General features: G+C 32.3%; 7 protein-coding genes across 10 annotated transcripts; 3 read left to right on the top strand and 4 right to left on the bottom strand.

Moving 5' to 3' along the window:
* Positions 1-232: 232 nt before the first annotated feature.
* LOC101208206 (rhamnogalacturonan I rhamnosyltransferase 1) lies at positions 233-3,768 on the bottom strand. The gene is made up of 9 exons (XM_004137405.3): positions 3,517-3,768; positions 2,867-3,319; positions 2,599-2,666; positions 2,412-2,500; positions 2,153-2,318; positions 1,754-2,043; positions 1,447-1,651; positions 1,196-1,353; positions 233-1,018 (listed from the first exon to the last, which is right to left on the bottom strand). The coding sequence occupies exons 2-9, from the start codon at positions 3,189-3,191 to the stop codon at positions 745-747; spliced, it is 1,575 nt and encodes a 524-aa protein (XP_004137453.1). The 5' UTR covers positions 3,192-3,319; positions 3,517-3,768; the 3' UTR covers positions 233-744.
* A 3,391-nt stretch (positions 3,769-7,159) lies between these two features.
* On the top strand, positions 7,160-7,939 carry LOC101204440 (dof zinc finger protein DOF1.7). Its single transcript, XM_004137559.2, has one exon. It carries the CDS (start codon positions 7,365-7,367, stop codon positions 7,815-7,817), a length of 453 nt encoding a protein of 150 aa, XP_004137607.1. The 5' UTR covers positions 7,160-7,364; the 3' UTR covers positions 7,818-7,939.
* A 252-nt stretch (positions 7,940-8,191) lies between these two features.
* Positions 8,192-10,652, top strand: LOC101207962 (protein MICROTUBULE BINDING PROTEIN 2C). Of its 3 annotated transcripts, none has more exons than XM_031880262.1 (5): positions 8,192-8,544; positions 8,973-9,056; positions 9,363-9,716; positions 9,819-10,037; positions 10,188-10,652. In XM_031880262.1, exons 1-5 carry the CDS (start codon positions 8,305-8,307, stop codon positions 10,365-10,367), a joined length of 1,077 nt encoding a protein of 358 aa, XP_031736122.1. In that variant the 5' UTR covers positions 8,192-8,304; the 3' UTR covers positions 10,368-10,652. The 3 variants fall into 3 exon arrangements, with proteins under 3 accessions (XP_031736122.1, XP_004137452.2, XP_031736123.1); XM_004137404.3 differs by having other exon boundaries at positions 8,193-8,544; positions 10,212-10,652; XM_031880263.1 differs by lacking the exon at positions 8,192-8,544 and adding an exon at positions 8,586-8,831.
* An 80-nt stretch (positions 10,653-10,732) lies between these two features.
* Positions 10,733-12,022, bottom strand: LOC105434774 (protein BREAKING OF ASYMMETRY IN THE STOMATAL LINEAGE). The gene is made up of 5 exons (XM_031880264.1): positions 12,008-12,022; positions 11,592-11,904; positions 11,423-11,494; positions 11,107-11,351; positions 10,733-11,017 (listed from the first exon to the last, which is right to left on the bottom strand). Exons 2-5 carry the CDS (start codon positions 11,877-11,879, stop codon positions 10,903-10,905), a joined length of 720 nt encoding a protein of 239 aa, XP_031736124.1. The 5' UTR covers positions 11,880-11,904; positions 12,008-12,022; the 3' UTR covers positions 10,733-10,902.
* Positions 12,023-12,889: 867 nt separating this feature from the next.
* On the top strand, positions 12,890-15,354 carry LOC101207715 (ADP,ATP carrier protein ER-ANT1). Its single transcript, XM_004137403.3, has 3 exons — positions 12,890-13,409; positions 14,023-14,394; positions 14,790-15,354. Exons 1-3 carry the CDS (start codon positions 13,149-13,151, stop codon positions 15,102-15,104), a joined length of 948 nt encoding a protein of 315 aa, XP_004137451.1. The 5' UTR covers positions 12,890-13,148; the 3' UTR covers positions 15,105-15,354.
* A 169-nt stretch (positions 15,355-15,523) lies between these two features.
* Positions 15,524-16,845, bottom strand: LOC101207475. Its single transcript, XM_004137402.3, has 3 exons — positions 16,452-16,845; positions 16,188-16,276; positions 15,524-16,072 (listed from the first exon to the last, which is right to left on the bottom strand). Exons 1-3 carry the CDS (start codon positions 16,750-16,752, stop codon positions 15,764-15,766), a joined length of 699 nt encoding a protein of 232 aa, XP_004137450.1. The 5' UTR covers positions 16,753-16,845; the 3' UTR covers positions 15,524-15,763.
* A 1,933-nt stretch (positions 16,846-18,778) lies between these two features.
* On the bottom strand, positions 18,779-24,039 carry LOC101207225 (truncated transcription factor CAULIFLOWER A). Of its 2 annotated transcripts, XM_004137401.3 has the most exons (9): positions 23,613-24,027; positions 22,567-22,605; positions 21,396-21,474; positions 21,212-21,276; positions 20,624-20,723; positions 20,417-20,458; positions 19,799-19,840; positions 19,599-19,723; positions 18,779-19,266 (listed from the first exon to the last, which is right to left on the bottom strand). In XM_004137401.3, the coding sequence occupies exons 1-9, from the start codon at positions 23,795-23,797 to the stop codon at positions 19,158-19,160; spliced, it is 786 nt and encodes a 261-aa protein (XP_004137449.1). In that variant the 5' UTR covers positions 23,798-24,027; the 3' UTR covers positions 18,779-19,157. The 2 variants fall into 2 exon arrangements, with proteins under 2 accessions (XP_004137449.1, XP_011650331.1); XM_011652029.2 differs by lacking the exon at positions 22,567-22,605 and having other exon boundaries at positions 23,613-24,039.
* Between the last annotated feature and the right edge of the window lie 2,737 nt (positions 24,040-26,776).

Raw genomic sequence — 26,776 nt, 5'->3', positions numbered from 1 at the left:
ATTAGAATTCAACCTTTGGTTTCTCCACGTTATCAGAATTTGCCAGCCTCTAAGGACCCATGTGCATTCATTATTCCATCCCACAAAAAATGCAAAAATTTCCAACAAATTCTATTATTATTATTCCCTTCATGTCAAACTTAATATGATATTTTGCTGCAATGAATAATTTCACATGATTTGATCTTGGTTAGAACAAGTTCCTAACCATGAACAACAAAGCATCTTATGATTTTACCAAATGAGAATAAATAACAAAATCAATGAATAAATTTGCCATCATTCATAGAATCCGAAGGAAAATGAGATGAACATTGCTCAATACATAAATATGAAGCCTAACAGCTATTGCTTTTTTTTTTTTATTGGGAAAAATAAGTAAAATAAACAATTTTCATTCCCTATTAGCTCCCCTGCTACTAATATGAAGACTGAGGCTAACAATGGGTGTGAGACAATTTCATATCATACCAAAATCCATCTGTGTACAAACTCACTTATGCATCTCCTGAGAAGTTTGATGGTGCAGCTGCTGCTCTTTCATCCTGTATAACAGCTAGCCAATGTAGCTGAATATATACAACCATGTTGTTGCTCAATAAACAATTTTCCAATCGGCTCTTCTTTATATATACTTTCCGGCTTTTGTATATGCAAATCTGTGGACCTTCGAAAATATCTTGAGTGTTCCCATTAGTTCAATCTCCATGTACTGAAAATGTCAGTGTTTCAAACATTCAAAACTCAAATTGTTCTCTTCAGCATTGAAGAAGAGATAGCCCCTTTTTGTTCCTCGGATGGTGGCAAACATTCTTCAGGGTTGGCATAGAAATAATCCTCTTCTTTAGGTTTGTCGGGGATCACCGTCCGTTTAGTTGGTTTCCCCATCCGGTCTGAGTGAGCTTCTTTTACAGCCCAAGAGAACTCATCCCAGCTTAGCTTTTCACTCTTGTATTGATCAATCAAATTGAAGAGTATCTTTCTGTCCAACAATATGGTCTCCTTAAAGCCAAGGTATCTACATAAGTAATCACATATCAGTCACATCCTTTGACAACTAAGAACCAAAGCAATCAACAACAGCTCGATACTAGAGTTGGATAGGTTTAGTTGAATATCAATCTCATCAAGAAAACAGTACAATTGGTTTAGCCAGATGCAGTAGATAAGCAAATGAATATAAGTCACTTCATACCTGCGATGACCTTCAACAACTTTAGCCATATTTCCATCATATGTAGGAACGAATATATCACTTTCCAATGAGACAAGGTAATCTAAAGCAGCCATCTGAGATGAGTGATTCTGAAAGAAACTGAGGTCAGAAGGTTTTAGCAATGTCTCCTTCTTGACCTATTTAACCAAAAGAAGAGACAGCTTGTAAGGGCAGGAAGACATAATATAGTTCATGGGATACAGAAATTGTTGAATAACTAATCTACAAACCAGTTTAGGATAAGCCTTTGCAAGACTCTGCATCCTCCTTTTTCCTCCATAGATTTCACCAGCTGCAATATAAATCTGAAAATTAGGATCAATATCCAATGCCCGCAGTGTAAGTGCAGTATCTTCTGGAGTCAAGGGGCACAGTCCATCCTTCCTTTTCTGCTCAGAGTCTATTACTTTCTCTTTCCACCATGGATATGCATATCTGAAATGTGAGAGAATGGGAATGAGAAAAAAATTGCCAAAAAGTCTTATTTTTGTCTGAAATATAAATAAGTAAATAAGTAAATAAGTAAGTAAACATCACCTCATTTTTGTCAATTCTTCTACTTCTTCGCTGTTACAACCTTGAGTACAGCCAGAGAAAGCCAACATATCCATCTCATACCTAAGATGAAGCACTAGGAAAGGGCCATTTTTCCTAAGCAGCTTGACAACCCTTTTTCCTAACTCCTCTATTTGTGGGGTGAATTTCAGAGCACTATAGTTTACTCGACATCTCAGCTTCTGTATCTCCATTGGTTGGTCATTGTTGGCAAGTCGGGCATCAGTTCTGTTCAAATGTAAAACTTTGTGCTTCTGAATCAACGGAAGAATCTATAATTGGAGACAAGGGGAAAAGGCTTTTCAGAATTATGTACGAATGATAAACAAAACTAGATAAACTTTATTGCATTAACATCTGAGGAACATGAAGAAAACCAACCCGATTACGATAGTATGAAATGTCAGACCAACTAATAGGTGGCATAGTGTAGGTCTCCCTTTGCTCCATTCTCTTCTTAATCCCGTCGGGCAACTCTCTTATGATCCGTACTTCATCTCTCAGTGATCCAATAAAATGTTCAACATCAAATATATCTTGAAATTCACTGAAAAATCAATACAAGTTCGTTACAGCTCAGTCATATAATAAAATTTTATCCTACCAATAATGAAGGAGTTTGGAATTAAAAGTCAGGCACCTTGGATCAGCCCAGAATGAGGTCTTATCCAGTTCAGGTACTACAAGAGTCACGTTCAAATGTCTCGCAATCGCAACCATGTCACATATCTACACAACATAGAGTTATTAAAGCATATCACAAATAAATATTCAATCTTGTGCTCATATTGTGATAAATACAATAATATTGAAACCTAACCACCCACCGCTGCTCTCATTTGGTTGAGCCCTCCATTGCAGGACACCATCAAGTAGCCATTGTTCTTGTAATATCCTAAGGGAGAAAGTAAAATCTCATAAATAATTAAGATTCAAAAGAGAAATGCCAATTAATAAACCAATTCTAATTCCCTGCAAGAGGATTAAAAACTGACAAATCATTTTCAGTGATTCCCAATTCTTTAAAGAAAGTAAAAGTAATCAAATCTTCGACAAACCTCAAACTTCAAAAGGATAGAACAAGCAAAAACTCACGTTTAGGAAGGAATACGATTTTAGGCGGAACTGAAAGGGCATTTTCCTGAACTCCAGAAACAACAGCAGCCGCAGATTCATGAGAAAAACAAGAAGGCCATCCTTTCAAGACCCCAGGCCCCCAAAACTCCATTAACGAAACCATTTGAACAATGCAAGTCCAGAGCAAAACAGTCGTCGTTAAACGGATTAACCACGGCCGTATTCTCGACCCTGAAGAAACCATCGAACTCTTAAGTTTATCATCCTTGCTTTCTCCAAATGTTTTCAACTCCATCACCGTCGATTCATTAAGCTTCCTCCGATTTCCCTCTATCTTGCACATATTTGTATTCCTCTCAACCCTTCTCTAAGGCGAGAAACAAAATCAGCCGAACACTCGATCCGTTCCGTTTCGATGAATGCCGAATCAGAAATTTAGAAATAAAGAACACATGCAGCCAAAACAAAATTCTGCATATGTATATATATATATGGGAATAAGTTAGTACGAATCTTGAAGATTCATAAAGAGGGAAGATACGGTTGAAGAATCGGATCAAAACAAGAACAGAAATCCCGGAGCTTAGAGAAAGAGAAAAAAACAGATTTATAGAAACAAATTGTAAACAGCATCAACAAACACTAAAATACTTTATTGTACAACGCACATTACCGAAATCCCCGTCGTCGGTGAGGCCTTGAAATCAGTAGCTTCGAAGAAACGAAGAACACCACCAGCAACAAGAACAACAAAATGGGTTGAAAGATTCTTTCAAAATTTTCAATATTTTTTCAAAAGAATTATGAATCAATGATGATTCCACAAATAGAAGTTTCGGCGGAAGAAGATCGTCTTTCAATCGCCATTCGCCTCGCCGCGAATACCGATGACGCTATTGAAAATATATAGGAATCGGAAATTCTCCAATATTATATTAAATTAATTCCAAAATTTACCATTTGGGTCTCATTTAGTCCTTTCTTTATTCTAATTTACCATTTACGTCCTTTTCCATTTTTATATTTCTTTTCAGCTTCCATTTATCTCTATCAACATTTGACTTCAATTTTCTTTCAATATTTACTATTGATATCAACATTTATCAAACTTAATTAACCCATAATAATAAAAATAGAAAAGAGCAAAAAGTTAAAAATAAACCCAAAGGAAAGAGAAAGTAAACCGAACCGGGTTGGTATGGGGATCAAACAAAACGACCGAACCCGAGGGTGAGGATGAGTCAATATTCCACCACTTAGATTCGTCCACGTGCCTCATTGAAAATATGGTTTAAAAGAGATCTCGGGGTGGGGGCTCAGTGTCTATGAGCCCTGACCCCTGACCCCTGACCCCTCCTCGGTAGGTGATGAAAATAAATACGCAAAAAAAAAAACTCACGATATTTGAACCCTAAATATCGCGACGCGCTTATCTTTGAATATAGATAGTCGGTGGCCGTAGAGATATTCGGTTTTCCTCTTTGACATGGAAGCCCACTCACTCTTTTTCTTTTTTATTCTTACCATTTAATATTACATATCATCATTATTATTATTATTATTATTGCGTATTTAATGTTTATAAATATATATAAATCGTAATTTTGTTTTTGTTTTTAGATCAAATATTTATGTTTTTCCCTTTAATTATGGATGATTACAATAATATGGGATCTGACATGCAAGGAAGCAAAGTTAGGTTGTTGATTACTCATTTATTTCTTGAGATTTACTTTCTTTAATATATATTACACAAAATCTTCTATTTTACTTATTCTCCAATGCTGCTTTGACTTTTAATATCATGTATGTTTTCCAAATCTTAGACTGGTTTTTTTCTAATAATATGTATTAAATTTTGTCGTGATGAGCACCATTTTGTTTCTTTATATATATATATATATATATATATATGTTCTGAATGATATTAGTTTTGGTTTCTTTAAAAAAAGAAATGTAGTGAAGGGTAGTTGATAACAGGAGAGAGAATCATAATTAGAAGATGGTGTGTTAATGTAGCAATTTATGTTTCTGGATCACTCTACTGTGAGCTTTTACAGAGATTAGAGGTTTTGAATTATTTCATATGATTTTATTTATTTGATGGAAGAAGTAATATATGTGGAAGTTGGTTGATGTTTAGATTTGGTTCAATTAGTAGTAGCAGATTCTTGAGGTCTATGAAAGAGAGATTTTATGTTAGGTTCTTGTTGCTAATTTGTCTAAATATGTATGTTTGAATGTCTAAGGAAGTTTCCTAATTACTCTTTTTATGCATGTGTCATAATTGGTTTGTATGTGTGAATGAAGGAGCTATTTTTGTCGTCTAGCTTAGGTAAATATAGTTGGTGCTTCAAATCTCGTTTGTATATTGGACTTTCTTGCGGGTCATCCCTAATGGCGTTGACCTTTCGTCCACATCTCCCTAATCTAATCTCGATATTCTTGGAGTTACCATACATTGTTGTAATGTTAATTTAAGTCTATTACACTACGATGCCTAAATTAAAACAATGAATAACTATATTTAGGGCAAAGAGCACGAAAATAAGTAACATCACATTTCTTTTTTTTTGTTTTTAGATTACTTAGTCTCTCACATATGGAATATTTCTTCGAGGAGGCTAGCTATTTCTAAATTTGTCATCTAACGAACATGGTCAAATTCGTGTGATGGAAATGTGTTGTCAGTGCGTTATCGACACTCAAGGTTGCAGAGTGACGATTGGTATACATTCATCATCCAACTCACTTAGTCAATCAATCTAAATTCGAAAACCCTAATTTGGAACGCATGTGTTTCCTATGCCTTTTATGAATTTCAATACTCCATATATGGGTTTGGGTATATATATATATATGCTCGTGGTATTTATGGTTCGACTTAGACAACTCTAAAAAGGATATATTTGCATTATGTACTGCTAATATTTACACATAATAAGTATAACTATTTTATTTATTGTGTAAGAAATTTGAATTTATTAAAAAGAACCATGCTCATCATGTTAATAATAACATATTACTCAACTTGTTTAATATCAATAAATTATTGAATGAATTTGATGAATAAATAACTTTCTCTTTAGCATCAATTCAATTCTTTGAAAAGTAATTAATGCGTGAGAATATTATTTTTGTACTTCTAATAATATAAACCTTAAGCTTAGAAAAGTAAAGCATAATGATATATATATATATATATATATATATATATGTGTGTGTGTGTGTGAATTAAAGACGAATATTATGTTTAAAAATCTACTTAAGAATTAATTAGAAACTTTGACTTCTTTTTCCTTTTTTTGGAATGAGAATAAAGAAGAAACCAATATATATATATATATATATATATATATATATATATAAGACGTCAATATTAATGGAAATTAGTTTTAGAATTTATTATCAAAATTTGAATTGAAAAGGTTGTTTAAAATTATTGTGTAATATTATATATATTGGCTTTTTGTTTGAAAATAATTATGGAGCCAATGATTTTGGAAACATAATATAAATGGAAATTCGAGTCTTAATTAATGTCAATTACTTTAATGTGTTCTTCTAAGAAATTAATTAATGTTCAAAGAATTGTCAAAAGCTAATAATAATGTTCAAAGAATGTTGTGAACTTTATAATGAACACACTTCTTCGTTTACTCCAATCAACAATAATACATAGAATTTGAGGTGCGAACTTAACTATCATCAATCTTCTTGTATGTTTGTGTCATATTTAATCAAACAAATTAAAATCAATGCACATCAATTGAATTTGTACGGATAAGAATTACGGTAGTTTGAATCTTTTAACTTTAAATGACTATGTCAATTATTATCATATATACTCAATAAGAATTAACACGAACTAAAAGATCAAAGTTTGATTAAGTTAGTTAAAGAAAACTCAATAACAATTTGAACATGCATATAATTAAAAGAATATTTCAACGTACATATATCATTAGAAGCATGGTGACAATAGTAGACCAATAGTATTGCATCTCCAAAGTCTTGATTTTGTGAAAGTCACATTCTTGCATGAATGAAAATAAGTACATTTATTTTGTCCAAATTTGAAATGATATAAGAAGTTATTCTCAAATGCAAAACTAAAATTAGGAGGTGTGAGGTTATTATATTCGATTTGGAGCTTCAATTCAATTCAAAAATTGTAATATTTGTATTGTAATTAATCCTGAAATGGCCGACACAATCTTTCTTTCACACCAAAACCCAAACAAAGAAATCAAATTTCAAATATCAAAAACAGATTCCAAACCCCACTTTTCATAACCAAACAAAATTCATTGACACGTCCACACCTCAGCTTCCTCCATCGCTTACGTGGCGCTCTCTCTCACTCCCTCTCCCTCCACGTGTCTCCCCAACCCCTCCGCCTTCCTCCTCCGCCGCTGCCGACTTCCCCTCTCTGACTTTCACGCTCTCAACCCTTTCATCGCTTTCCAATAAATACGGATTCCCAACGCACAATGCTTCTGCAGAATTAGGCCTCATGGATTTCCAATCCAAACCCAACGAATTGAAATCCCAATGCCCAAGATGCAATTCTCTCCACACCAAATTCTGCTATTACAATAACTACAACTACTCTCAGCCTCGCCATTTTTGCAAGACCTGCCGCCGCTACTGGACCCTCGGCGGTCTCCTCCGTAATATTCCCGTTGGCGGTGGAACCCGGAAATCGAAGAAGAATTCTAAAGCTAAACGTGCGACTTTCACTGATTCAGCGTGTAATTCGAACTCTGATTTGGATATGTTGTCCAGTCCGTTGAAGTTGAATAATCAAGCGGGGGATTTCCAGTGGAACGGAAGGGAATTTGAAGCTGGGGATCCGGCAGCGGAAGAGGGATTATTTGGATTAGATCAATTGCCGACGAGTTCCGGTGATAATAATGGAAGTTCGTGGTTGAATTTCTACGGATTAACGCATCCTTTTAACAATTGATGATTGATTAATTTAGACAACAAATGTATCTCTCTCTATTATTATTTTTATGCCATTAAGTTTCCGTTTTTTACTCTTGAATTTTGAAATGAAATTATGAGAATCAGTCTCTACTTTTAAGAGAATTGTTGTATAAATTTGAAATTGAAAAGATTGAAGAACACATAAATCAATCAATATATAAAATTGATTGATGAAATGAACATAAACATGGAAGGGTATTATGGTGGTTAATAGAAGTAAGGAAGGGTATTTTGGGGAAAAAAGATAGATTTGGCATTTACGTCGGTGACCCTAAAAGAAAAGGAATTTGAAATTTGGTCCCCAACGACTATCCAATTTCTTTTCTTTTCCTTCTTTTCTCATTTGCTTTCCTTTTTCGTTGAAGGAAGGAAGGAAGGAAGGAAGGAAGGAAGGAACGGAGGGAGGGAGGGTTTGGCTTTTCCTTTTCCCTTCAAAATTTCTCAAGATTTCATCTTTTTTAACAATGTTTGATCCCCAACATTTGTTACAAGACGATTCTGGTTTCGGCGACCAGAATTCATGGCTTTCCGGCGACCACAACTCCTCCCCAGCTCGACGTCTCTCTCACTCATCACTTGCCAACGCATCTATTTCAACTTCGTCAACTCCTGCTGCTGCTGCCGCCGCCGCCGCTAATGGGAATTTTGATCGTGAACTCTTCAACAATCTCGTCTCCATCGTTCCTCTTGTTCAGTCTCTTATTGTAATTCCTCTCTTTTTAACTATTTTAGATGCAAATGAATAATGGGGTTTTTCTTAATTCTGTTGTAGGGTACTAGAGGGGAAGGGTAGAGTGTCGTGAGTCTCGTGATCGAGGGAAATTTGATTTTGAAAACCGTACTATTTTTAGGTTTCTATAAATTCTACTCGTGGGATGGGAAAGGCTGGAGTTGTTTATTTTCAGAGATGGGAAATGGGGCGGAGTTGGGAAAGAAATTAATTCATCCATTGAATGTTTCTGTATTCGATGAAGGATTAATTGTTGAAAATGTAATTCAGTTCTGTTCTTTACTGATTTCTTCTCAAATTCGAAGTACTTCGTTCGATTTCTCTCTTTTCTGGGTTTCTTTTTATTTTTTTTTATTTTATCTTTGATGTTTTATTGATTATGGGTATTTGTTTTGGTTTTAGGATCGAAAAGCCAGTAGTTCCTTCACGAAGAGGGGTTCAATGATTTACACTAAGACACCTTCTAGAGACTCATTACACAGGAAAGTAAGTATTTTTCACTTATATACGATATGGCATTTCTTCATACATATATACTTCTCTTTGATTTAAAGAATTCAATGGATTGTATATAGCGGTTTGATTCCAAGGCAGGACAAGTTTACTGGATCGTTTCATGTTTGTGATGAATTCTGTTAATTTAAGTGAGTCCAATGAGCTTTGAGTTTCTATTTATTTTGTAGCCAATAGCCTAATGTCAGTTTGTTTTCTGGTGTGGTTGTCTCTAATTTTTTGTGCATTCCTTAATTGATGAATGCATTCCTTAATTGATGAATATTTTTACTCATGAAGATTGAACAGAAAGGTAAGAATAATGGTCAATCTATTCCAACCAAGAAGAAAAAAGATCATGGGGACAAAGAAGAGGGTCATAATGTTGATAATAACGGAGATGCCAATGGCTTTTCAATGTTCTCTTCAAGTTCTTTGGTCTCTGAAAAGGAGAAAGAAGAGCTAATCACATTGAGAGAACAAGTGGAAGATCTTCAAAAGAAATTACTTGAAAAGGAGGAGCTTTTAAAATCAGCAGAGATGTCGAAGGACCAGATGAACAATGTTTACTCAAAACTTGATGCTTTGAGTCTCCAGTCTGCTGAGAAGGATTCTATGATAAAATCTATTCATTCCCAGCTTTCAGATGCAAAGGTGTTCCTATAGCTACATTTTGTTTATTGAAATAATTTTCATTTGGACGGATTCTTTTTCCTAAATATATATAAATTTTCTCTCTTTCTTTTTCATCTGCAGATTAAGCTTGCAGATAAGCAAGCTGCCTTGGAGAAGATACAATGGGAGGTAACGACATCAAATACAAAAGTAGAAGAACTTCAAGAACAGCTCAAATCCTCGCAAGGGGATGTTTCATCGTTTATGCTGTTACTTGAAGGCTTGACAAAGAAAGATTGCAGTGATCGTCTCAAAGATTATAATCTTTCATTACATCTCCCTGAGAGCTGCCCTTCCATTGTGAGCACATTATTATATTCTCTTTTTATACATGCGTTTGTAGCAGTCTGTTTTTATGGTTCCCGTACGTTAATAAGATTAGCAATTCTTATTCTTTCTGTGTTCTAGCATATCACGTTGTTACTTTTTCAGAATATAACGTGGATTTAGGACTATTTACCTTTTATCGAGCAGGATGATTTGGATGATGTGGAAATGAAGAAAATGGAAGAAGCAAGACAAGCTTATGTAGCTGCTGTTGCTGCTGCAAAGGCAAAGCAAGATGAAGAATCTATTGCTGCTGCTGCAACTGCAAGATTACATCTTCAATCTTTCGTTTTCAGAACATAAGTTTCAAACATTCATCACTCAGCGTTAACATTTGCTTCCTTTGGCATTTCTTTCTGATTGTTACTACGGCCTGATACTATAGTGTTCTATGTAGGGTTGCCTGAGTTATTTATTGTAGTAATATATTCAAGAAATGCGAAAATTGGAACATTTGTTTCATTTTGTATGTATGATGTATGTAACTTCTCCATGTTCGTGTTTAATGAAAACGCGCCACCGTTGGTTGTGCGCTAGAGAGACATTTTGTTCCACAATTATTGAATACATCTCTCATTTTCCGATGCAGTTTAGATAATCTGATCAAATCAAACCTTATTACTTCGAAAGAAAATTAGGGAGAAGGATTTCATCTCATTCAGGTGATCTCATCTCTAACCAAAGAATGGATTGCCATTGTATATCAAGACCCTTGAACATTAGACAAGAGGAAATGCTTCTTTTCACAGACAAAATTTTCATAGATTAACATAAAAAAAAAACTAAAATCTTGTTTATTATTTGAATAATATTGAGACAAATGAAATCCTAATTTCTTTTAAAATTTACAACAGAAAAGAAATCCTCCTACACACCCCACTTTGTGCTTTCTCAGCTGCAAACCTTTTGATTTTGGCATTTGCACTGGACTTCCACTCCACTCCCATCCCAACCTACAAGAATTGGAATTTATTTTCAATCTTTATTAACATTTTCCCATCTTTTCCCTTTATATCATTAATATTATTGTGGAAAGGCTTACACAGGAAACGCGAAGGATCCATTGCTAACATCTGAATAATTAGAGTCGCTTGATTCGGTAGGTACTGCCACGATTGGATGGTTATCGATCATCTGGTTGTGATTTGCCACATCTGAATAATTTGAGTCGCTTGATTCAGTAGGCACTGCCACAATCGAATTTTTATCGATCAGCTGGTTGTGATTTGCCATTCTGTTCTCTTCTTTATCCAGGTGAATATTCTTCATTTCTTCCCCTTCATCCTCCTGCAACTCATCTCAGCAAATCTTCACATTTGTGATCATGGAAAGATAAATGAATGGTAAAGATTATGTACCTTTTGAGGTGATATAACGTAATCTCCATTGTTGTATCTTTTGGCTGCTTTATCCCATTTACTATAATTAAGCTGTCAAGAGAGAGAGAGATTTACTTAATCTTTCATTTAGAATCATATCGTAAAATAGACGATGAAAACATGAAGTACACAAAACCTTCCTACTAACTGGTCTAGAACTTGTTGAAACTAAATCAATGCAATGAGAAGTGTCTGAATTATTCCCATTCTTTATAACATCGAATGCTCCATCTTCTTTGAAACAGAAGACAATGTAGTCTTCATCTTCAAACTGTGGCCAACTTGAACTATCCCCCGTTGTTGTCGTCTTCTTTTCGACAACAACATCTTTAGCTTGTGGTGAGGAGTGCTTTCTGTGTCTCGAAATCTTCTTGCAACTCCCTTTACCTTTCGAGGTAATACTCATCATACCGAAAACGACACTCGTTTTTTGCATTAGAGGTGATGGTGAAGTGAAGTATCTAATGTTTGTAGAAGATAAAATGAAAAACTTACAATGAATATCATAAAGATAAGTGAAAGTGATTGATATTGTAAAAGAAAAAGGTAAGGTTGTTCTTATACCTTAAAGGAAATTTGGAAGCAAAGAACCAAAAAAGGCCAATCGTTAAGTCACCATTTGATTGTACAATTTTTGGTGTATTACAATAACAAAATTTTGTTGGGGGAGAAATGAGAGAAAGTAAGATTTGAAATTGAAATGAAGTGATTGAATTATAGTGGAAGTTACAATTGTAAGATTAATAATTAATTAGTTATTTTGCTAAAGTTATGCTTTAAAATGGAGGAATTTGTGGAGATTAGATTAGTGGCTAAAACCAAAACTGCCAAAATTGAATTAATTCTTAATCAAAATAATAACAATAAATTAAGAAGAAAAAGAAAAGAAGTTATTCTTTGTTTTAACAATGATTTAATTCTAGAAATTAAAGAGTTAGAAATCATTTCAAATTGCAATATTAGCTTAAACTAAATTGGTTTAAAATTGCTCAAATTAAATTTTAAGAAAGTTTGATTTTCTTTTTTTTTACGTTTATATACAAATGTTTTATTTTAGTCTCTATATTTTACGATTTTAATGAAATAAAAATATATGAGATCAAAATGAAACAAATTAATACGTAAATAATTTTTTTTACTATTTTATGTTAGATGAGTATCATAGATCGAAAAATGGAGTCATTTATCATAGATAAAAAGGAAGTAGTCACGTTTGTAATCCTTCACACGATCGAAGTGGATTTCAACATTTACAAAACCGACTACAGTCTTTTTATCATAGTCAATTTAAACGAAAAATCGATTGGATGCAAACCATTGACGAGTTTGGAAGATGAGAAATTCAAGGTGTTTTCTTTTTTTTTTTTTAAATAAAAGAATTGTTAAGGACTTTATTTTAGGAAATTAATTTAAGATTTTAAAGGTTGAGAATGATTTGAAATTTTTTGTTTCGATTCCAATAGATTTCAACGATTGAAATCAATAAAATGTGAAATGTAAAGAAAAAAGATATCTCCTTTCTCTCCTCCTCCGTTGTTCTTTGAGCTGGCAACCGCACACAACCATCAAAAAGAACTTTTGTTCATCGTTCTATCAATTCCCATCTGGGAATTTGGCTTTTTCCATCAATCATCTTCCCTGTGTTTTCTCGCCGACGAGCTCCACCCACCTCCACGTTAATCCCATCTTCCGGAGCTATAGATTCATGGCGGCGACAAAATCCCAGAAATTTTCGGCGGATTTTGTGATGGGTGGAGTTGCTGCGATTGTGGCCAAAACTGCAGCCGCACCCATTGAAAGGGTCAAGCTTTTGTTGCAGAATCAGGGGGAGATGATAAAGAGAGGCCAACTTAAGAACCCATATCTTGGAATTCATCACTGTTTCAGAACTGTTCTCAAAGAAGAAGGCTTTTTGTCTCTATGGAGGGGAAATCAGGTTAATGTTATTCGGTATTTCCCTACTCAGGTAACCCTATTCTTCTTTCTTTCTTTCTTTCTTTTAATTAATTTACACCCAAGTTTTATATTCCTTTTCTGTGTTTGCTTTCTCTTCAAATTTTATTCTGATTCTTCCCTTCCCTTATTGGTTGGTCTGTTCTGTGTTTCCTCTTTCATTTAATACCATATTGCCATCAATTGTTGGATTGGCATTTGGGTGAAATCCGGAATTTGATTGATACCACTGATTTAGGAACTAATTAACATCTTAATCCACATGAAATGAAGGTTTAATATCTTCTTTCTTAATTCTTATGAACTGATTGTTTTGTGTATCCTCTTTCATTTAATACCATATTAGAATGAAGTGTTAACTTAGTATTTGGATGAAATTATGAATACCATAGATTCAGGAACTAATTAACATCTTGATCCCCAAGGAGTGAGGTTTTAATATGTTTGATGCATTCTAATTGATGTCAGCATGGAGCATGCAAGATTCTAATGAACTGATTGAGGATCATTTTTCTTTATGTTTGAACTTTTAGCTTATTTGTGTTTTTGGACTAACCTACCAAATTTTTAAATTTATGTTATTATCTCCAAATGCTTTTACAGAAGAGAATTTGAATTGCCCATAGGCTTTCAACTTTGCATTCAAAGGTTACTTCAAAACGAAATTTGGTCGCTCGAAAGAGAAGGATGGATACATCAAGTGGTTTGCTGGAAATGTGGCATCAGGAAGTGCTGCTGGAGCAACTACATCTTTGTTTCTATATCATTTGGATTATGCACGCACTCGGCTTGGCACCGATGCAAAGGGCGGTGGCGGTAACAGTCAGCATCAGTTCAAAGGGATCTTTGATGTGTACAGAAAAACATTGTCAAGTGATGGAATTGTTGGTCTATACCGAGGATTTAGTGTTTCGATCATTGGAATTACTCTGTACAGGGGCATGTACTTTGGGATTTATGACACTTTGAAACCTCTTGTTCTGGTCGGACAGTTTGAGGTAAGGATCTATTCTGTTCAGTAGGTCAATAGTTTTGGTTTTTCTTCTTCTAGGTATATATTAAACTTGTACCTCAACTTTTTACTAGAAGATATATGGAAATTACTTCAACTTATAACTTAATGTTTGGCAAAATGTCTATGAAATAGGCAAAACAACTCAAATATTGGTTATTCACTTCAACAAACATATTAGTATAACTTACAACGGTGTGAATCAATTACCTTCATTCACCTTTCATAATTCCAAGTCCCAAATGATGGTCTTGGGATCTGCTTGTTGGAGAAATGCAATATCTTCTTGTCTATAAGCATGGATAACTTCAATTTATTTGCTTGCCTTTATACCGTTGCTTCAAAGTCCCTTGAAAGTATGTGGATTGCTGTTTTATGCAGGGGAACTTTTTTGCTAGTTTCTTACTGGGGTGGAGTATTACAACCTTTTCTGGGGTATGTGCTTATCCTTTCGACACACTGCGACGAAGAATGATGCTTACATCGGGACAAACCTTGAAGTATCGTAGTGGTTTGCATGCATTTTCTGAGATCATTCGCCATGAGGGCATTGCTGCTCTTTTTCGAGGAGTCACAGCCAATATGCTTGTTGGTGTTGCTGGAGCTGGCGTTCTTGCAGGTTATGATCAATTGCACCGAATCGCATGTAGAAATGGTTATTCCTTTGGAGGGCAACATCAAATAGCTTCAAAATGACTGAAAATGGGACACACTTTTTCCTGGTTCGACTTCAAAATTGAACTGGATGGATAGCAGGGAGATTTAAACGAAGAAGATGTTGATTTGATTCCCAAAAGAAAAAAAACCATTGGGGTGAAGAATGAATACTAAGGCATTGTCTGTGTATAATCCATAAGTACATCTTCATTTGTTGGTTATTTATATAATGTATGACTTAAAAGTTGAAAATACAAATGGAAGAATTGCTATGGGAATCCAACCTTTATTTTACAGTCTCTCTTCCATTTTCTTTTATCCTGATCAGGTCGAAGTCGTTTGATGAATAACCTTAGCTTAATGATTCGTACTAATATTCCCGGGCCAACTAACTTTCAAGTTTCATCAATATCAGCCATGGATTTCTACTTAATGATATATTTGCTTGAACAATATGATTTACAGAGCAGGATCTTTGAATAACTTTTTGTAGGATTGAATCTACAATTTCAGAACCTTTTCCTGAGTGAAAATTCAAACTTTACCCATAGATGCAGTAACAACTAACTCCATAGTATAGCATAAGTCCAAGTTTGAAGGTCTAAGTGTCTAAACATCGTATTCACTTTGTAACCCAAAAAAGGTGGGAGACTATGTAGCACAAAAAAGATGAGAAAAAATTAATAATAAAGAAAAGATCAAGCCAAGAGCCAGAAGTTCTTGTGACTTTTGGTTGTAATCAAATATCCTCCAATCCTTTTGCTCTTCTTTCTTACTGCAATGGTCATACAAGATGAGTTCTGAATGCAATACTCCGCCGTGGCTCGACAAGTCTTCTTCTTCTTCCTCCTTCGACTGCGTCTCTTTGCCCATCTGTTCAATAAACGTCGAAGAAGTGGCCTCTTCCTTTGACCAAGTACCAAAAGCGAAAGTTTATGCTTCTTTGCTTCCTCCACAATTATTGGACCTCTTTCTTTCCCTTCCAGCAATGCTACCTCTACTTGCACCTACTCAAAGCGATTCAATTCTTTCCATTTAGATACATGCACCTTAGTTGTCCATATCATTTGAGTCGCAAACATTAAAATTAAAGAAAAAGCCATAGGATTAACATAAATTTACCTCAGGCTTTGTCTTTAGGCACATACTTCTCATAGAAAAGAGAAGCTTGTGGGCCTTTATGTAATTCACCTTATTACCAAACTCAAAACCTGCAGAAAGAAGAAACAAAAACGATCAATCTCCATTAAAGTGAGCTTAACTCAATATTACTAGCATTACTTTCGTCTCTAAAAGTCGGAGGTTTGATCCTCACTGCACCAAAAGACAAAAAAAAAAAAGAAAACAAAAGAAACAAATCTTCTCTTCTGCTAAAAGAAAACAAACCTATGAAACTCTCACGTTGAAGCTTCAAACTTTTGAGAACATGGACAAGAACAATGGTGTCATTTTTCTGAACAGCATGAGAGAGTGTCCATTCCAAAGCTTCTTTAGCCTCAACACTCCAATCCACAACCACCATTACTCTGTTTCCATTTTGACATAAAGCAACTTTAGAGTTATCAGAACTAAAATCTTCTTCCCCACTAACACTACTCCCTAAAAGCTCTCTTTTCTGAACATTTTCCACTGAATCTGAGATGGGGATTTCTTGTTGTGACTTAGAACATAGCAAGAAACAAGCCATGGACAATATTTCAAGCTGCTCTAAATCTCAAAAACCCACCAATTCTCTCTACCCATTTAAATAGTGATGAAGATAAATGCCAAAATGAAGACACATAAATACAAAAAACAATGGTGGATAAAGACAGCAATGCATTGACTTTAATATAGTGTGGAATTTTGAATGTCTAAACTTCGTTGCATTAAAAACTAATGTTGTTTTATTGTTTTGATGTCAAATGATGGTAGGGCTGTTCCTAGTTAGACGTGCAGCACATAAATTTTTGGAAGGCAAGTCTTTAGGAATTTTGCTGCCACATTCATTGTTATTTTAAGAAAAGAAAAAGAAAAAAAACCTTTTTTCTTATAATTTGGAATATGAATTCTTTGAATTATTTCACACGAGGCCTCCCTTTTCTTTGTCTTCTTCATTTGATTGACTCATTCTACCTAACACTCTGCCCTTCACAATTATTTGGTCACACATTCATTTTCTTCATATCATTAACCCCATGCTTTAGGTCACCATTTTTAGTTCTACTTCCATATTTTCATTCCTAAATCTAGAGAAGTTATTTATGTTTGTAATTCTTATCTTTCTTAGTTTTTGTTATAATGTTACGTGTTTTTGTCATGCTATTCAAAGAGAATAGAGTTGTTTTACGGTTTTAGATATTTTTTCATAGATGATGAATTTTAGTAGTAATTTAACGATCACGTGTGCACATAAATCCAACCAATATATATACATAAATGTGTATGTTAAGTTTACAAATTTAAGTTAATACATATATATATATATATAAAGAAAGAAAAAATAACAAAAAGGCATATGGAAGATTGAAGAAGGAAACAGGAAATTTGAAATTAATTTCATTCAGCCTCTAAATTCAGCAATCATATTTTTTTGTTTATGGTGAATTGAATTGCATTGAATATGTTTTAAATTAAAAATGAAAATATTTGGTTGAAGCAAATGAAAATATTTAGAGAAATAAAGTGGGAATATGGGTTGCATTCCAAGTATGATACTTACAACTTAAATGTAGTAAAGGGTTCATTAAATTTCAATTTCAATTATTGTTGGATTGTTGACTCACCCACCCACATTATATTAATTTCCCTTTCTTTTCTTTTATTGAGCACACAATATTAAATCCTTTGCTTCTGTCTCTATATATTTATATATTCTCTTCCATTTTATTTTTTCTTATTAGTATAGCAACTCGAAATGGAAGTTCATGTCGAGTACTGCTGAATTAACATTATTACTTTGCATGTATTTTCACATTTTATGAAATCATAACATGCAAAATTATCAATTAGTAACACACGGTTAAAATGTTTTACTACCAAGTACTGATGTTAAAAGTAATCAACACTATAACTTGTTTACAAGAGAGTTTCGTCTGGTGTTTACATGATAAAAGAGATAAAGCATCGGCTTGCTCTACACTTTAGTCTGAATTAATATATATATATATAGTTGTGAAAATCAAAGAAGCCATTTGCTTTCACTTGGTTGGAACAAAACTGTGACATCTGTCATTCTCAATTTATTTGGATGTCATGTCATCCATAAATAATGGCACAATACCATCTTTTTGGAGGAAAATTCTAATATATAACTCACATCATTTTCAAAATAATTAATATTTTAAATTATTTTCTATGTTTGCATCTACTCATTTCCTTTCCTTCTGTCATTGACAGCGCTCTTTCTTTACCAGCAGTGTACCATTGAAACTAAGAATGATTTTGTTTTATTTTTCTTACTTTATATATATATATATATATATATATAACCTCTATCCTAGTTATTTACTTATATTATTTCCAACTCTATATCAATAATCCAGAAGAAAAATGCTATTATACCAAATTAGAAAATAACTAAAAAGAATAATATAAATGGCTTTATCGTGCATATATACAGAAAGAAATGAGCATATGTAGAGTAGTGAAATACAAAAAAAAAAAAAGAGAAAATGAAACAAAGAGAGCAAAAGTACTATTGCTAAATTTGAGATTGAGTAATTAAAAAGTTGTGGCTTGGAATTTATACAAAGTGTATATATATACACAATAATCATATAAACTGTGCCTTATTCTCTATAAAATGTCTCATTTTGGGAACCAATAATAACAAGCCTATATATGTATATATATATATAGCTGCATGCTAGCTTTTCTCTTTTCCCATGGTGTACCCTTTTAATTTCCTTAACTACATTTACTAAAAGCTACAGTACAAGTTTTCACAAAGGATCCAATCCCAATATATATCCATTATCCAACAGGGTTGTTCATACACCTAAAGAATCATATTTCAGGATACTGTTACTACTACAACTACTATATTATTGTTATATATATATAACAAGCCTTACAATTATTATAAGTCCTGTATTGTATATATGTATTACTTTAGTCACCAAGGTGGTGGCGGAGCATCCACGGCGGAAGGAGGGTATCGGATCTTTCGTGATTGGGAGCGGACTCGTTCTCTTCGAGGCCGTGGGTTGGATAAGGACAACTGCAAATATTATATCAATCCAAAACTTAATATAGAAACCATGGCTTAGGATATGTTACGTTTGATTAAATAATATTTTTGGAAGTGAGTTTCTAAATAAGGGTTAAAATTCAATTATAAAATCAAAACGTTGTTTAAATTTTTTTTTAGATAGGTTTGAAATCACTCTAAATAAACAAATCTTTAATCACTTAAAATTATAATTTATACTTACACTTTCAAACCTGCCGTGAAGGTGTGTTTTGGAATGATTTTAAACACAATAAAAGATTTCATAATCACTCCCATACACTTAGTTATAATAAAGTTAATTAATTAATTAAGATACTAACCTCATGCTAAGAGATTGAAATGGCTGAGGTAGAAGAAGTGGAGAAGATTCAATGACATTACTATTCTGGTGCTGCTGCTGCTCCATTTGTGGATTGTGAGCTCGTGATTTCTCCTTCTCCTTTATCTATTATTATTTAAATCTCATTAACAATATTATTAAACTTATATATATATGAAGGTAACAACAAATCATGTATACCTTTTTGCCTAAGATGTTATTATGCTCTTGTAGTACTTTGCCCTGATAAAAAAAATGCTAAATATAATTAAACAATGCACATTCTTCCTTAGAAGGAGCTTCAAGAGATCATATTGAAGCTAGCCTAGGCTAGGTGTAGCAAACTAGAAATAAAAAACTGCTTAGACTCGTTGTCGTTCGGTTTACGAGTGAATTCATATTTGGTAGGACGTTGAAAAGATAACAGAATTACAAAATAAATCAAGTGTTCTAAGTATGTACCTACCCCTCTTAATATATAGAGTTGAGAATAGGTGGTCGTGGTTTCTTTTCACCAAAATATTATTCTCTACCTTCCACTTCTTTCCTTCTCACTTTAGTAATAACCAAACTTTCCTAACAAACTCCTTACCTATTTTCTTAATATATTCTTAATACTGTAATTTGGACGAAATCATAAAATGTGTATAGAACTGGGGTCACAATTATAACTAAGAACATATAGTATATATAAATTTATATATAATGATTAATGTATCCTAGGAGTTGCATTTTTTTGGGATGTGAAGTTTCTAAAGAGTAGTGGGGTGAGGCCAAAAAGGGGAAAAAAAGTGAGGAAAAGCAAATCTTAAAGTTTACCTTTTTCTTTAGCTCTGTAATGGATTCATGCATGAGTTGGTTCTGTAATGATAGATAGAATTAAAGGTTTTGGAGATACAGTCAGCAACAAAATATTATACTACAGACAAATTATCTTCAACACACATATATATAATAAATTAATATATGCCAAACTTGAACATATAGTAAATAAATAAATGCATGTATGTGTGTATATATATATACCTTCCTAGCTCTTATATGCTTGAGTGCAGAATCAAGTTGTTGCTCAATATTTTGGAGCTCTTTTAGACTCAATGAGTCGAGATCTTCCCCCATGAAATGCCTGCAATTTATTCCAATAAATTTTGCTCCCTTTCATAATTTAAAAACAACTTTATTCAATATGTTTCTTTGTAACTCATTAGTTTACGGTTTCGAATTAATGCGTGATTAAACACTACTCATTCTTTCGAAAAAACAAGTATATGAAACGTACCTTTCAAGTAAACACAACCATAAATCTCCAAACAAAAACAAAAGAAGAAACATAATATCATCCAAAAATTTCTATGTTTTGTTCTTTTGCTAGCCAAATTTATTAAACTAAAAGAAAATCGGTTTTTAAATTTTTATTTATACTGTTAGAATAAAGCTTAGAATTCAAATATAGGTTTTCTGCAAGATAAAGAGAAAAATGAAGGATATATTTGAAAATGGAAAACGAAAAATGAAAAGGTTATAAAAGAAGATATGATTGTTGATATATACGGAGCCTTTTACTTAGAATTTCAATGACATAAACCACATAACCAACAAAAGAAAGAAATAAACCTGTGGTTTTTCTGTAAAACCTCTATTCTGGCTTTAAGCTTTGCATGTTCAAGTGTCCAATTTCCCTAAAACAAAATCCAATACACAAAGTTTTCATAATAATGAGTTAAGAAATTATATAGAATACATATATACACAAAAATCTATAATAATACAATACGAAGAGCTTAATTTAGTAATGTACATTTGGTTGGCTATCATTTGCAACAAGTCTCCTCTCTGCATATGAGTACCTTTCATAACGCTCAAGAATTTTCTCCATGCTGTTCATTAAAAACTACACTCATATTAACACAAATATATTACCAATCATCCCATTGTATATATATATTCAACCATAATCCATTCATATTCATATCAAATCTTTTTAACTTCTAGTAACACTACTATCATAGTAATAGTAATGTACATGATGGACAATTATATTTAGAACATAGTTCCATTGACATAAAAATTGTATAATATGTAGGATTCTCGTAAACTTTAGGGTGTGAGAAAATGATTCAAATATGTTATATATATAACATCCAAGCTTATTAAAAGTCTCCAGCTCCTTGACTATTAATTAAGTAACTCAAATCCGAAACTAAATCTCAGGGCATTATGTAATATAACATATATAATGCAATCATGATCATAACATAATATTAAAAAGATTAATTTGAATCAAAAACAAAAACTTTAGATTAAAGTAAAAGTTGTAGAAAGAAATCATTCACAGTTAGAATTATATGAATATAAAATCATTGACATATAAAACTGAGAGAGTGAGAATGGAAAAAATATGAAATCATTTGGTCCCAATCCCAAATATATAAAATCACAAAATCACTTTACGAGAAACATAAGATTGATCCATTTTCTTAACTCCAAAGCTTTTTCTAGTAAGGTTGAGAATGATCCGACAGTTTAATACGAAAAAAAGATATTATAAATGATAAAACCGCTAAAATATTTACAAAAGAAAATCGAATTTCATATTCTATTGATGATAAACGCTAGCTCGTCTTTAGATTGAGAGAATCTTTTTCTCAAATTACAATCATAATGAGTAGTAATATGAAAGTTGCAAATAATCTGTTTAAAACTTTTATTATATTCAAAGTCTTGTTCATGATTATTCTTGAAAAGACAAATGATTCTAATCCATTCTTTTTGAATGCTTTTTTTTTAAATTTAAAATGAAGAATGGGAGATGAACTCAAAAATCATAATTGACTGATTGAGATTCACTTCATTCCCAAAACCTTTTACATAAGTAAACAAATAACATAAAAAAAAATAGAAATACTGAGAGCAGGACATAGATTCTCAATATAAACACAACTAAAACAGTTACAAAACTACTTCCGTACCTGAAATGAAAATTCAAATTCTGACTCATATTCATTTCACTATAAAAATAATAACACATTAGTGTAGTACTTGAGTTTATTATTCAATATCAAAAGCATATATATATATATATATATATAAAGAGAAAAGTTGACATTCCTTCGTAAGATAACAAAAAATTATTTAAGAAAATTATGATGCTTTAAGCTGAATTGAAATACTAAACAAATTAACACTTGATCATTCAATACATTTTACATTAAACACGTATTTTTATTATTTAAAAGAAAGATCCACTCAGTGGTAAATATATTAATTAAAACAACAAAAGTGTATGAATTCGTGGAGTTTGTGCAAATTTCATCCAATTATACAACAAATGCATCAAAGAGAGGGTGGGAGGGGGCCTAGGTGTTCTTCATAGCCAAAGAAACTTTTAACTTTACTTTCTTCTTCTTCTTCTTCTTCTTCTTTTTTCCTCCATAAATCAATGCTAAAAATTAGTGATTAACAACCAAGAGAAATTAAAGAAAAATAAAATTTCTGCCAAAAACAATGTGCACAATAACACAAGCAAGACCAACTTGAACAAGTATTAATGTTTAAAAACGTACGTAGTACCAAAATCTCGAGAAATTCGAACACTTTAAATAAAAAAATAAAAAAAAACAGCATGTAGACTTTGAATTTTCAAAAAAGATAATTCACAAACACAAACATGAAAATATGGCTGTTCATATATTGGGTTATATATTCTAAAAAATAGGGTAAAAATATAAATCATGCAAGTACAAAGAGTTGAAAAATCAAAAGGAGAATGTGTGATTAGACTGTAAAACACAAAAACAAACTGTCAAAAAACAAAATTTCATGGAGAGAGATAAACATATATATAATAACACCATAGATATACACACACACATATGGGGATTATATTATCGTAACAAAGAAGAAAATCAGTTTACAAATTTAGAAATTCACCAATATCTTTAACAGCAAACAAGAAATAAAGATGGGGTTATTGAAGATTACTGAATACATAACAAAAAAATGAACTTAAACATACCAAGAATCAGTTGAGTATTCAAAGAGCTTCCCCTTGGTGGAGAAAACAATAAGAGCAACTTCAGCATCACAAAGAACTGAAATTTCATGAGCTTTCTTCAATAAACCTGACCTTCTTTTAGAGAAAGTCACTTGTCTAATAATTTTGTTCTCTATTCTCTTCAATTGCACTCTCCCTCTCCCCATTTCAATCCAAACTTCAAACCCAAATAACAAAATTCCCAAAACAAAAAAAATATATAAAAAAATCCCCCCTTTATCTAGCTCTTTAGCTATTTCATTCAAGAAATAGTCATGAAAGAGGGAAAAAAAAAAACCTTTTGGAAATGAAAAATGGGAAAATATGAAAATTTTGTTTGTTAGAGAGAAAGGAAACAATATTGGAAGATGGGGTAATAATATTTTCTCTCTTTTTTTTTTTGTTTAGATGGGTGGTTTTATAAAACCAGAGTGGTTTGGTCTAAATTGTTGTCGAATTCTGATTGGTTGATGAGAGGGTGTCTGTGACGTATGTGTTGGCTGTCACCATCAGGGGTGTTTCAAGCCACACCCTTTTTTAAAAATTTATTATTAGTAAGGGACCAATTTGTAAATTACAAATATTATTATATTGCTATATCGCTATATTGCTATATTGCTATATTGCTATATTGCTATATTGTTGTGTTTTTTGTTTTTATATATTGAGACTTTTCTTTTTACTATGGTTGGGTGTATGGTGATGTGAAACAGTTAAAGTCCTGACATGAAATTTACCCTTTGTTTTTGGTATATTTATGTAGCAATTACTCACTGTTATAGCCATTCTTGTTGTACACTACTCACTTTTCTTTTTCCTCTAAACTCACCTTCCTCTCCCATATATATCTCCAAAATACTTTTCTTTTAATTCATTTTTCTCCTTCCTTATACACTGATACATCCTGTTTTAATCACTCTATTATGCCTATTTTAGTCCTTCTGGTTTGGAAATTTAGGGTTGCCATCATTTGGTGAAGGTCCCTTCAGAGCCAGCTTCAAGTATGGATAGAAGAGCTTTGGACTGCTTGAGACACTTTCATTCTGCCGACAACCTATATTTTCATAAACTTGTAACTTCACGTCGCTTCTTCTACAAATATTGTTCGTTTTTGTAGTCACCAAAGAGAAGAATGAAGTAACTATAGTCACTGTAATTGATTTTTTCTTTCTAGCTACAATAACTGTAGTTTTGAAAATAAACATATTTATATCACTTTTTCGTTTAACATTTGAATTCATTTACATTTATTTATTTATTTATTCTGATTTGATTTTTAGACTATATATAAAATTATCACTTGTTATAAATATTCTTGATCTTAAGAAAAATAGTTAGTGGACGAAAAGTTTGTAAAATTAGCCTTATTTTATTCTATGCCTCTTGTGATATTAAATCTCTAGATACTATTTCTGATATTTAATGTCAAATGTCAACACAACAAATAATAATAATAATAATAATAAAAACTGTTAATATTTTTAAAAAAATACTAATCTGCATATTTTAGTTTTTTTAGTAGACTATTCTTTTTTATAATAAATGTTTCTTTATTTTTTATTTTAACTTTTTTTTGTGTGTGCAATTATAGTACTTCAAACCACCCATAAGTATTGATCTACTTTAAACTACTTTAAAAATTAAAGTAGTGCCCATACTATATATATATATCTATATTTTAATTGTACTTTTCCCATATTTTATATTTAAGTCCTATAAGGCACACATGTATATATATATACTTCTTAATCTCAAAGTATTAGTGGTTACAGAGGTATTATTCTCTCAAATAATAAAGTTTCTAAACCCTCTTAAGTATTAATATAATTTGAACACTTAAACAACTTAACATTGACATGTCATCAATAATGGTTAATTAATGTAATTAACTAAAGTAATTAAGATGATCCATATTTCACTTTATATACACATTGAAGTAAAACATAGTCAAAATTAATTAAAATTCAAACCAACTTAGTAAGTATCAATCAATGTAACTCAACAAATATAAAAGTTTTGATGAAGTTCATGTATGTATGTATGTATGTATGTATATTTGATAGCTTTTTAATGAATAATATAAAGTTTAGTTTTTGGTCAAATTCAATAAATAGATTATTCCTTCAAATTGGAACCAATTGGCAATGGGCACACAATTTAGGGTTTCTATTTCATATACAATTCAATTCCCAAAGAAGAAAAGAGCATCAAGTTGGCCACATGCCATATTGCAAATTAAATACCTTAATGATCTCTTCAAATTTTTTAGCCAAAAATATATTAAAATATATGAATGATGGGAAATCTATAATATTTTGGACTTCCAATCTTGAGAAATAGAAAAAAAAATACCTTTAACATGTCTGTTAGGACACAAGTTTGGCCTCTATACTTTTATGCCATCCAATCTCAAATAGTTTCTTACAGTAAGTTTATATAAAATGGTCGAGAAGTGTTTAATAAATCTATGAACTTTTGATTTTATACCTAATGTATTAAAAGTTTAATTTTTTTCGATGAAAAACGGACGTAAACACATTGTGTACCCTCCAAACCCTAGAAAAAAAGATGCTAGAAATTCAAAAACACAAAAATTCAAAGATTTAAATTTATAATCAACCCAAATTTTTCAATTCGAAACGGACGAATTCGGGTAGTGCATGCACTTTCGAAACCCTAGAAAAAGTGGTGATTGAATTCACATATTAGTAGAGTTTGATGCATGCAACAGGGAAGCAAAAAAGATAAGGGTGATATTTACTTGAAGAGGGTATTATTGGGTGTGTGAAAGAGGAAACTTTCCTACAAGGGTCTGTTTTTTTGTCAAAGATTAAAGAGAGAAAACAAGAGAAAAGTGTATAGAAATTGAAATTGCAGATAATAAGGGTAAGGTGTAGAAATTGAAATTGCAGATAATAAGGGTAAAGTTAGGGTATCTTTTCAACCCCATCTTTGACCATTTGATTGCCCTAATTTGGTTATGATACACACTCTTGTTTTTTTCTTTAACATTTATAATATATTCCCAAAACGTGGTGCTTTATCTACCTCTTACTTCTCTTCTTTTCTTTCTACCCTTACTTATATCTCTCTGCCTTTCCCATTCCAATATACAAGTACATGAGGACATCGTAATTAAACCTACG

The sequence above is a fragment of the Cucumis sativus genome, chromosome 1 (genome assembly GCF_000004075.3).
Source record: "Cucumis sativus cultivar 9930 chromosome 1, Cucumber_9930_V3, whole genome shotgun sequence".
Lineage (NCBI taxonomy): Eukaryota > Viridiplantae > Streptophyta > Magnoliopsida > Cucurbitales > Cucurbitaceae > Cucumis > Cucumis sativus.
This window is presented reverse-complemented; position numbering and strand designations above follow the sequence as displayed.